Source organism: Xyrauchen texanus, chromosome 4 (assembly GCF_025860055.1).
Source record: "Xyrauchen texanus isolate HMW12.3.18 chromosome 4, RBS_HiC_50CHRs, whole genome shotgun sequence".
Lineage (NCBI taxonomy): Eukaryota > Metazoa > Chordata > Actinopteri > Cypriniformes > Catostomidae > Xyrauchen > Xyrauchen texanus.
This window is the reverse complement of record NC_068279.1, coordinates 32,438,364-32,450,915: the sequence shown is the minus strand read 5'-3', so window position 1 is coordinate 32,450,915 and position 12,552 is coordinate 32,438,364. Positions and strand designations below refer to the sequence as shown.

Here is a 12,552-nt window from a genome sequence, read left to right as displayed (position 1 = left end):
AGGGCACTCACTAGGCCTCACCTAGAGCAGTGGGAGAGGTGGCAGCACTGCTGGTGGTGGGTGATGGAGCTCTTGATCCGACAGTAAACACATATTCACCTGCGGGCTCATTCTTCACCAAAGTGTCGGAACCGGACAGGTTCACCGGACTGCAAATGCCCAGCTCTTCCTCTTGAGCCTGCTGCCTCCGTAAAGCCACCTAACACAACAAAACTAGGGTTAAAGGAATAGTTCACCAAAAAATGTAATTCTCTCTCCATTTACAGACCCATGGCACCCAAGATGTATATGACTTTATTTCTTCTGATGAACATAAACAACTATTTTTAAAATAATATTTCAGCTCGTTAGGTCCATACAATGCAAGCGACTGGTGGCCAGAACCTTGAAGCTCCAAAAAGCACATACAGGCAGCATAAAAGCAATCAATAAGACTCCAGTGGCTAAATCTATTTCTTCAGAAGCTATATGATAGGTGTGGGTGACAGATGAAATATTGGGATGGTGTGGGTGAAACAGATCAATATTAAAGTCTCTTTTTCTTTTCTTTTCTTACAATAAATGTCCACTTTCACTTTCTTCATCTGTGGTTTTTGGCGATTCACATTCATTGTGCATATGGGAATTCAAAGCAAAAAAAAAAAGGACTTAAATGTTAGTATTTCTCACCCATACCTATCGTATCACTTCTGAAGACATGGATTTAACCACTGGAGTCTTATGGATTACTTTTATGCTGCCTTTGTTTTTTTTGGCTTCTACATTTTGGCACCCATTCTCATTGTATTGTGAGGACCTACAGAGCTGAAATATTCTTCTAAAAATCGGTGTTTGTGTTCTGCTGAAGAAAGAAAGTCACACATCTGGGATGGCACGAGAAAGAGTAAATTATAAGAGAATTTTCATTTTTGGGTGAAAAGAACTATACCTTTAATTCTGGGCCTACAAAAGGCCTGACCTCTTCAAGGGTATCCTCTGTGGCCTGAAAGTATTACGAAACTTACAAGTTCGCATTACAGTTTAATCTAGTTTAAAGGTTTATCTTTTTTCCTTTTTTACAAAATAGTTAATAATTTTGACTAGGCCAATAAAATTATTTCAGCGAGCTGTCCTTTTAATTTGTGGAAGGTTTTGCGCCAAAGGCGCCAAACTGCAGCTAGCTTTCTTTTTTTCCCCTTCTTCCTTTTTTTCTTCTTTTTTTAAACTGCATCTAGCTGAAACAGTCGCAAATCATGCACAGTTCAACAACATTGTACCTACCAAACATCATATATACATGTTAAGTTGCAACAAGAACATCCAATTATTTGTAAAACAGCATCGCGACTAAAAAAAAACAAACAAAACAGAAAACATGCGGGTATTTCAAGTCAAACTGAATCCAGTAAAAAATCTGAGGGTGGTTTGTCTCCAAATATGGAGTAGATTTAGATGAATAAACAACCAAATATCAAGAACATATGGTGCAATCTGAGCATCAGAGGATACAGTAAAATTACTAAAAAGAAGAAAGAAAAAAAATAACACTGCATCCGCGTATTATCATGCACCTCTGCTGAAAAAACAAACAGTAAAAGGGTTATGCTGGTCTCCCAGCCAGGCCAAGCTCGTGCTCAGCTGGTTCATTCAGTAGGGATGAACTTGCATGATTCTAGCGATGATGTCTAGTGCTGTACCTGGGCTGCCATGACTCGCTGTCGCTCGGCGATCAGTTTGCATTTTTGACACTGACAATCCCTCCAGTTGCAGAAGCGTTTGTGGCCTTTTAGCGGAGACACGAAGCCGTGATTTCTGCAGCGCGAGCACTTGGGCATGCGGGGCAGTTTCCTGACCGACAGCGAGCCGTTACTCGGTTCCTCTTCACTCATCCCGACTGGTGATGATGATCGGTCTCCAGACGCTTGGAAAGCTCCAATTTAAAGCACGTCACGCCGGCTGATAATAAGTTAATATAGAGAGGGAGATGAAGGGTCTGAGGTTTGATACAAGGTTACTGTATTTATTTGGCAGACAGACACGTTTGGCGCGAGGGATAATCACATTCCTTCGCGTGTGGGAGGTCATGTCCAGTTTATTCCCACAGAGAGCAATCACTCCCTACGTGTCTCATAAAATAATTATATCTAATAAAATGTATTAAAATTAAAAAAAAAATAATAATAAAAAAAAATACAAGAATCGTGGTGTTATGGGTTGTTTAAATTTAGACAGATTTGGTCAGTGTCCAAAGCGTACACAAAGTGTACTACTGTAAATAGACTACTATGCATATTAGGAAATAATTTAAGATTTTCAGAAATAAAAATACATTTAACTTGACAATTTATATAAGATAATAATAAAATAAAGAAATCGCGGCAAAATATTTACAGTAACAGGATTAGACCAAACGTGACGAACTGATCAGATGACGTCACCTTCAAATTTGCATGTCTAATTGACTGCAATTAATACAATTAAGTTTGAGGTCTTTAGACTATTCTACCATTTTTATGTAGTTTAAAAAGTATTTACTACTTTAACGAGATACACGTGGATCTATTTTTTTTTTTTAATCGATTGTAGTTTATACATAAAAAATAAATTAAAAAATAATAATAATCAAGCGTTACACATTCAATTTCTTAACATAATTCCATCAAATTGAATTGTGTAATTTTCCTCAAAATTAAAATAAAACTTATAGAAAAATATTTCGTTAATTTATTTAGTTAAATATTCCTTAAATCAATTTATGGAATTTTATTATAAAAAGTGCATAATATAAGAATATAATAAGTAAATAATTAAACACTATGTATCCCAGTTTGTAATATCATAGTTCCCATAGGTCCCTATACCAAAAGAGAAAATGTATAGTGTCTAAATATTAGACAATATTTTACATTTCGAGTCTGGTGAAGCATCTCTTGCTATTTAGCTGGCATAGATGTTTTGGATGAAGACCTCAGGATCACTGAATATTATTGATATTTAATTGGGTACAGAAACAGAAGTACAGAAAATAGTAATTCACGCATAGCCTGAGTAAATGTAAAGCATACTGTAAGAAAAATGAAGGGAATTACAGGCCGCACAGACCTGAAAGGTCTAAGAGAGATCGACTCAACTTAAAGTAATTGTGATCAGCCAGCACCAATATCTCACAGTTCACCAAAACTCAGTGTCCACAGTGGTGAAACTCAACTTCCAACAGGAAATTCACTGTATGCCCAGTTGAACAGGTGACTATTTAGACTTGTCATAAAACAAGAGTGTCCAAACTTCGGAAGGCTATTACAAATTTAACATTTAATATTATTTGGGCAGTTTACAATATCATGTTTCCTATTAGAATAACATTTCCTGATAAGACAAGGTTGTTCAAGACAGCAAGTAAAGCACTAATACATTAGTGAACGTTAACCGTCAAATCCAATAGAGGGAGACATTGTGCTGTTGACCTCTAGACACTCAGCCACAGAAGAAAGAGTTGCTTTTGCGTCACAGGAGAAAAAGAAGAACTGAGCAAAATATTTGTAATGTTAGTACTTTATTATTTCCGGTCACGTTATACGCGCTTCTAATAAGCTATATAAGAAGCCACATATTAGATCTAAGACATGATAGTTTTTTCATAAAGGCCAGTAAAACCTATTGCATCCATGTACTGCAAACATAAATTATATACAATGAAAGTACAATTATTTGCAATAAAAACTTTTAATCGGTAAAGATACATAACGGCATGTTACAAAGCAAATCTGAAATGTCCTAAATACTGTGATTTTTAAATAGATAAAAATGGACCATATCCAATCAGGAAACATTGCATTTAAAATATTAGGTTGAAAGTCTGCACTTCAACCTTTGATATCCATTGGACATCTCTGATGGAATAATGATAGAGGAGAAAAGACTTAAACCCAAAAGGCTTAATATATTGGGCAGCATACACATGATTCCAGTATAAAGCTCATTGTCAGGCAACATTGGCCACATGTTGGAATTATAAATAATTTATTCTTTTTTTAAAAAAAAGAGAGAATTTACTTTGAACAGGACTGTAGATACGATTAAGACCACTTAGATGAAATATACACAGATATACTCATATATTATATAATTAAACATCTATATGAGAACAAACAATTGAAGTAAGGCTACTCCATAGTCAAGTTCCTGTTGACATCTAGCTCTGACATTATGCTGTCACATACTGGTGATCTCAGGCATGAGAATACTTTTGAATACATTCAGGGTGAGTACAGCTTTTAGTTCTTGAAGAGACTGACTTTAAGCTAGCAAGTCCATTTGTCTCTGAAAGCTAAGCAAAGAGAAATAACTAAAGACAAGTTTGAAAAAGTGCTCAGTATAATTGCCTACTATCCCTTCGCTGAGGTTTGCAGGAAGTCCTTTTGCTGTTGATTTGGTTTCTAGCTGATGAAAATGGGAGGCATGGTAGAACCTGAAAAAGTAGCAGCTTAGAAAGAGTGGGGTTGAAGCTTTGTTATCAAATGTGCCCTTTCCTTGTCGGACTGGGTGAAGTCTTCCTCCCAAGTCGAGGTGTACCCTGTGAAAAGATGACAGACAAAAAGGAACAATTAACAGTAAGCAACAGGCCAAACAAGATTAATTTGCCAACTCTAGACCATTATATGATCCCTCAGTCTCTCATAGCCTTAACTTGAATTAGATTACCAAATAAATTGAGATTCTCCACTGCAACATGGCAGTGAGTGCACCAATGGATCGAAATGCCCATCAACCTGATGTCATGTTATCTATTCCATGCAAACCTTCTTTTTTCAATTGGATAAAAAAAAATTTCATTGGATTAATTTTGCTTTTACTATACTACAGTATCTACAGCTTAAAAAAACAGAAAGCTAAATTATCAACAATATGTACAGATGGATAAGCCAAATGAATGCATTGTGTATCAGGTGAAGGTGAAAGTCAGATTACTCACTGGTGACTGAGCTTTGGAAAAGTTCATATGGGCGTACAGCAACACTGCTATGTCCTTATGGCCAGCTTCCAGAGCAATAGACAAGGCATTGCTCTCATCCTAGGGACATGAAAATACATAAACGGAAGGTACTGTATAGTATTAAATTGCAGTGTGCACTGTGACCTGCAAATGCAATGCAAATACTAAAATGCAACTAAACATAATTGTGTGTAGATAAGATAGCAAAATAAAGTCTCATCAACTTTTACAGGGGAGAAAAAAAATCTTCTAATTTCTTTCGTTGTCGACTTAAATGTCTGTGTCCCCCATCAAACTCTACGTTATTTGGCTGCAAATTCATTTGTCGATTGGTAAAAGCTGACCAATTTAGACAAAAGCCAACATGGAATGGTTGTGTGACATGCCCTAATCCTCAAAAACCATGAACATAAATATGTGAGGTACAAGAAAATATTATTTAGTCTACATAACTTGCATGAAACTATCAACATTCAGAAGAGACATACAGAAAACAATAATAAACCAATTAATACATTTGACTTTAAGGACACTTTTGTTTACTTTTGTATGAAGCTAAACTGAGAATCACTGCTTTAAATGCATATCTGGTAGATTGTCTAGGTTGAATCAGGAATATAGACACTCACATTATCACTCAGTGTGGCGTCACAGCCCGGCTGAGCCAGCAGCAGCTTGACTATCTCGACATGGCCATGTTCACTAGCACACATGAGAGCTGTGGAGCCCTCGTCATCCTGGATGTTGACGTCTGCACCACAGACGAGCAGAGCTCTCACCATGTCCATTCTGCCATGACTGACAGCCAGCATGAGCCCTGTCTGACCAGCCTGGAATCGCACAAGTTCAAAGAGATCAGCTTAGAAATTTCATAAGTGACTGATTACGGTGCAAAAACATTTGCCACAATGTTGATTACTATAAAAATAATGAAAAAAATAACTGATTAGTCCTTTTTTATATATAAAAATAAATGCAGTAAAAAAAGGTTACAGTTGGGCTTACCATTGGTTAGTAACAGTATATAAATGTAAAAAAAAAAAAAAGAAAAAGATAAATAAAATAAAATTCTATAAATATTTATAGTCTGAAAAAGATGATTATACAATCATATAAATATATCTTCCTTTAAGGATGTTTAGATAGTTTGACTGGTAAAACAATCCAAAACATTTTAACCATTGTGCAGCATGAACAAATTAACAAGTTGAAATTTGGCAAAAATATGAGAGAAATATTTTCATGTTGAATAAACTAAAATATTCAACAAATTATTTATTATTTACACTAAAGACCATTTAATGTAGTCTTTAATTTGTTCCTTAAAAGCAGCCCTCAAATCACTCTAAAAGGGTTACACTGACCTGACTGGCTTTTGCGTTGACATCTCCTTTGCTGAACAGCTCTTCCACCACCCTCATATCCTTAGGGGCCTCCACGGCGGCAAGTGCTGCTAGCATGATGGGAGTATATCCTGCTTTGTTCTGCTGATTGATATTGCAGACATCTACAACAAAACAGTGAGACCCGGGCAATCAGACAAGACTGCTGAGCACCCTTGTAGTAAATGCATTTGGAGAGAGCCTGTCAGTTGTTTAAACAAAAAGAGGCGACATGAAGGCTATTCAGTCATGGGCTGAGGAAGAAGAGTAGGCCCAAATCAGTGCTTCACTGACTGGCAATGGGGCAAAGATGGCCCGAGGGTCTGAGAATGGAAGCAGACAATGGAGACAATGAGGGGCACCCCAGGAGCATCAGATAGTGGAGGAGCACAAAAGTGTTCGGGATAATGGGCTTCTATTTTTAGGAGCACGGACACCTCATCATGCTGTATTCACAGAGGCCTTTGGTAATTTTTGGAGAGGGACCAGAGCGAAAAGGCATAATTCTGGACGTAGCTGGAGGATTACCCATTTTCCTATATACTCTGGGCTGAATAACGGAGATGGTGAAGGGTTTGAAACATAATGGGGGAAAAAAGCCTGTGTGTCACACAAGCATATCAGTCATGACTAGATAGAAAACGATGCTAGGGTGTTACAGGCTGTTGCCAGGCCTTTGTTAGAATGTTCTTGGTGGTTGTTTACTGCCCAAGTCAAGAGAGCCCACCCAAATATCTATGCTATGTAACTGCTAAGGTGTACAGAGTAGTTTTTAGTGTGTTGCTATGATGTTGCCAGGATGTTCCAGGTGGTAACTCACAGGCCCAAGTCAAAAAAGGCCACCCCCAAGTCTCTTTTAGTGAAACCCTTTCATCAGGTTGAAAGGTTACTGGAGCTAAATCATGCTGTTCTGTACCAATCCAATGGAAGAGGTATTAGGGAGGCCAGCAGGGGGTGCTCACCCTGCAGTCTTGTAGGTCCTAATGTCCCAGTATAATGATGGCGACACTATAATTTAAAAATGGCCACCGTCCTTCGGATGAGACGTAAATAAATAGTGCATTGATTTACACAACGTATAATACTTCTAACTCCAAATAGGAGCAATAATTATAGTGGTGCTTGCCTTGGCAAGTACCACTTATGAAGACTTACAATAGACACTCATACTTAAGATATACAGTATGCAAATGTATTTATTTTTTCTAGCGTGTGCAATAATTAATTTTGAATCCTGGCAATATGAAAAGCATGAGGGAAATGTCTGAGAAAATGTCCAATCCAATTAAAACTAATTAAATTTACGCCCCGCTTACAATGTGGTAAACCAGTGTTAATTTGAATAGAGCATCCATACTAACCAGCATCCAGTAGCTTCTTCACTATGTGGAAGTTGGAATGGGACACACTGTAATGGAGGGCAGTGTTGCCATTGCCATCGGCCATGTTCACGACATGCTGCAGTAGGGCAGGTGAGATGACTTTGAAAGCATTCAGGTAGTCCTCTACCATCTCTGGCACTGCTGTCTTCTGACTTGACACACGGAACCACTCATGCTGCACCGTGTTCACATATGGCCTCTGGAATTACATTAAAGAATATAAATTGCGAGCAGTATGCATAATAGGAGATTACAAAATACAGTATATTATACAGAGCTACATTTCCAATCATTAGGTGAGGCGTGTCATTTTCAACATTACTCTATCTAAAAGGCAGACAACTATAAATAAGCCACTTGTACATTAATTCCAACGAAACCTGTGAACACTGTGGCATTATCAAAACATTCCCCTGTTTTTTTGGCCATCCCAACCAGCAAGATACAGCAACATTGTCTCAACCAGTAGTTTGAGTTTAGGGTGGGACTATCTGTTTGACCAACCAATGAAAGAGGGTGAGTGTTCGGAACCTCTTAGAAAATAATCGTTTTTCAAATTCTGTTTGGTAATGCTATTTATGTGGAAATTACATCTTTACCATTTACGAAGTGTGCTATATTAATAAATTTACCTTGCCTAAAAATATTAGTTTTAAAATGTAGAGACAAGTTAAATTTTTTTATACATTTCTACTACTAGGCAGTCATTCACACCTACACATTTGCTTTAACATTGAAGGGAATTCTAAATGTAAGTAAAAAAAAAAAAAAAGATTTTGCAAAACTCATGGTAACATTTAGCATCTTCTGCTTGACTGAAATTCAGGTCAAATAAAGCTTTGACTTCTTGTAGGACTTGATAGTAACCCTGTCAGCTCACAGCTGGGCACGTCTCAGCCCCTCTGTTCAGGGGTCCGCAAAAAATTGTGTTGATCCAACATTCTTTTACACCACGTTAACCACAAAGAAGCCAAAATCCTTCCTGTTTCAGGAGTGGTGAAGCAGAGCATGAAGACATCTGAGACTCTAATTTGCTTTGAATAACTAGTTTGTTTGGTAAAATAGCTGATTAAATCAAATTGGCCCAAGCATTTCAAGAGCAGAGGATTTTACTAATTAATTCTACTACAAAGGAAAAAAAACACACTTAAACAGAGTCTACTGGCTTAAAACATTTTGATTGTCTAGCCCAAAGTATTGTACATACACATGGTAATGGACAGATGTGTAAAATAATCCAAGAATACCGTTGTTAAGACAAGCCAGTCTGACACAGGACAGATCATGGTCCAAGAGACCTGATTTCAGTAATACCTTTGTGTAGTTGCGTTTTGGGTTTGCACAGCAGTATATTGGAATTACAGACTTGGATTATTTTGGAGCATTGAGGAATGCATTTCATATTTTCTTACCACATCTTTGCTAGATAAAGTCTTGGGGTCATTGAGGTGAGATTTCAGCATGTTGCACGCAGAAAGCATCTTCTCATTCAATTCGTGTCTACGGAAGAACAAAGAAGTCCACTGAATGAAAGACACCTCTGAGTGTTCAACATTATTAGGCAAAGAATCCTGAACGTGTTATCAAGTTCTGTTCGAAACTTCCAAGTGCAGTATTTTAAGAGTTAAACTTTTTCTAATAGCTCATTTCAGGGGTGATATGCAGGATTATAAACTGATATGATTATGCAGAGCTCCCATTCCTCAGGTTTTATTCTTCCTGGCTGCTGGCTGGCTGTTTCTCTAATTTAAAAAAATATTCAAATATTCCACTGTAGACATAACATTCAAAATAGCTGAAATTCCCTTACTGAAGGCAGCACATCCTAGACTTGCTCTACAGTCATAAAGAATGCAACGGAGTTTATAAGTCACTTGTTGCATTTGGATCTAATGGTTACTGGTAGAACTTGCCTTTGCCTTTTCTCCTGGCCTAAATCTTCAGGATCTCTGACTTCATCCATTGCTTCTTTATTTCTGAATTCTTCTTTCCTCCTGTCTTTCACATCCACCATTTTGTCTTTCTCCTCCCCTTCATCGTCTGACCCAGAGGAGCTGCTCTCTTCTGAGCTCGAGTCATCACTTGATGTTGTCTCATACCTTGATATGAAAAACATCAGTTGAGAAACAACATATTTAAAAAACTTCTTCTATGAGAAATTATATATCACTTCATGCTTAAAGGAATAGTTCTCCCAAAAATGAAAATCCTCTCATCATTTACTCACCATCATTCCATCTCAGATGTGTATGACTTCTGCAGAACACAAATGGACACTCTGCAGGTCCATAAAGGTCCAAAAAGCACATAAAGACAGCATGAAATTAATCTATATAACTCCAGTGTTTTAATCCATGTCTTCTAATGTGATATGATAGGTGTGAGTGAGAAACAGATCATTATTTAAGTCCATATTTACAATAGATTTTTACTTCCACATTCATCTTTTGTTTTGACCGATTCGCTTTCTTCATGCATATCACCACCTACTGGGTGTAAATAAGACTTAAATATTAATCTGTTTCTCACCCACACCTATCATATCACTTCAGAAGACATGGATTTAACCACTAGAATTATATGGATTACTTCTATGCTGCCTTTGTGTCCTTTTTGGAGCTTAAAACTTCTGGTCACCAATCACTTGAACTGAATGGACCAACAGAGCTGAAATATTCATCTAAAAATCTCCATTTGTGTTCAGAGAAGAACAAAAGTCACACATTTAGTATGGCATTAGGGTGAGTAAATAATGAGAAAACTCATTTTTGAGTGTTCCTTAAAATTAACTATTCCTTTAAAATGAAAGAAAACCTACCCTCCATTCACACCAACAAACTGCAGGTTCTTTTTAGTGCTGTTAGGTCCCTGATGGCCATCTTTCTTCATGATAGACTTCAGGGCGTTTTGACTGCCTAACAGAAAAGAGAAATGGATACAAATATGTAGTTGTCACGGTACCACAAGTTCAGTAGTCGGTACATATACCAGTGAAATTTCATATCGATACCAGTTTCAATAGCACAGCAAAATGATGTTACTATTATAATGTGCTAATGAACACACCAGTTTAGTTTTTTTTTTTAATTATTTAATATTTATTTATTTTAATAATTATTTTATAGAACTTTCCAGAATTTTTTTTTCTCCCCAATTTAGCATGTCCAATTCCCGTTGTTTACTAAGCCGCCGTGGTGGCGCATTTTCTCACCTCAATCCGGGTGGCGGAGGAGACGATTGTGGTGTATGACACCAAGGAGATTCACAGCATGTGGACGCTCATGCTACTCACACACAACTTGCCACACGCCCCACCAAGAATGAGAACCACATTATAGTGACCATGAGCAGGTTACCCCATGTGACTCTACCCTCCCTAGCAACCGGGCCGATTTGGTTTCATAGGAGACATGGCTGGAGTTACTCAGCACACCCTGGATTCGAATTCCAGGGGTGGTAGTCAGAGTCAATACTCGCTTAACTACGCAGGCCCCCATTCACAGATAATGTTTTAAAGTTTAATTTAATCATCAAAATGGTGTCTAATCAATACATTTGAAGACTTTTAAGTCACATCTGAAATCTCATCTCTAAACTGGCCTTTGAGTCTGACAAATGAAATGTAGGGCACAGTTTTGAAGTGTTTGTATTTTACTGGTGTTTGTGTTAATTTTGAAATGTTATGTTTTAAATTTTAATCACTGTGAAGCACTTTGGTCAACTTTGTTGTTTTAAATGCGAGTTTAAAGTGCAAATGATGTGATTTAATTATATACACTGGTGGCCAAATGTTTGGAATAATGTACAGATTTTGCTGTTTTGGAAGGAAATTGGTACTTTAATTCACAAAAGTGGCATTCAAGTGATCACAAAGTATAGTCAGGATATTACTGAAGAAAAAAACAGCACCATCACTATTTGAAAAAAGACATTTTTTTATCAAATCTAGACAGGCCCCATTTCCAGCAGCCATCAATCCAACACCTTATCCTTGAGTAATCATGATATATTGCAAATTAGGTACTATAAAATCACTTGCCATTATCTCAAACACAGTTGAAAGCTATCTGGTTTGTTAAATGAAGCTTATCATTGTCTTTGTGTTTGTTTTTGTTTTTGAGTAGCCACAGTATGCAATAGACTGGCATCCACAGTAAGATTGCAGCCTTTAGCGGTTTATTAAATCACACTAGGACATATCATGATTTTAATTTTAGTAATTGGTAATTTCAGTGTACAAGGAGTAACAAGAGCATACACTCAAAATAAGCCTGTGAGAATTTGAAAGAAGACGTGTTTCAGTCATACTGCGTGCTGGTACCGGATCGAGTCAGTGCTCGGTACTATCGGGACTGCAGAAACACTGGTACCGTTACATAATTTTTATTTTAATATCGACTTGTTACCGAAGTACCGGTACTTATGACAACACTACAAATAGGCAAATCAACGATCAATTTATATGCAATTTGTTAAACTAGAGATGAAATTTGAACATTTCAAAACAAATATTCAAAGCTTAAGTGTGTAATTTCTGTGCCATTAACGGCACCAAACAAAATTGCTAAAATAATGACAATTTTCAAACACTGCCCCCATCTTCCACTGGACAAACAAACAGATAGTCCCACCCCAAACTCACACTATTGGTTGGAGCTGCCATTTACATATACTTTAAAAGTTTGGTTTCAGTCGGACTTTAACAATAATTGCATGCATGCTCGGAAAGACAAATGACCTGTGACGTATATTTAGCCCCAGTGTATTTGCTGACCTTCCTTCAAGTATTCGATTATGCATTGCGTCATGTATCCAC

The 12,552-nt window shown here is 37.2% G+C and overlaps 2 protein-coding genes across 2 annotated transcripts in view; both read right to left on the bottom strand.

The window, feature by feature from the left end:
• Positions 1-1,868, bottom strand: part of LOC127642879 (doublesex- and mab-3-related transcription factor 1-like) — a 41,095-nt gene extending 39,227 nt beyond the window's left edge. Inside the window, exons 1-2 of the mRNA XM_052125314.1 lie at positions 1,677-1,868; positions 22-199 (exon numbers count right to left, since the gene is read on the bottom strand). Of these exons, the coding sequence (XP_051981274.1) occupies positions 22-199; positions 1,677-1,868 (370 nt within the window). The remainder of the gene's footprint in view (positions 1-21; positions 200-1,676) is intronic.
• Positions 1,869-3,515: 1,647 nt separating this feature from the next.
• LOC127642717 (KN motif and ankyrin repeat domain-containing protein 1-like) overlaps positions 3,516-12,552 on the bottom strand; it is a 57,187-nt gene continuing 48,150 nt past the window's right edge. The window contains 8 exon segments of the mRNA XM_052125242.1: positions 3,516-4,552; positions 4,952-5,050; positions 5,602-5,802; positions 6,337-6,479; positions 7,716-7,935; positions 9,149-9,236; positions 9,650-9,835; positions 10,555-10,651. Coding sequence (XP_051981202.1) covers positions 4,493-4,552; positions 4,952-5,050; positions 5,602-5,802; positions 6,337-6,479; positions 7,716-7,935; positions 9,149-9,236; positions 9,650-9,835; positions 10,555-10,651 — 1,094 coding nt within the window. The 3' untranslated portion in view covers positions 3,516-4,492.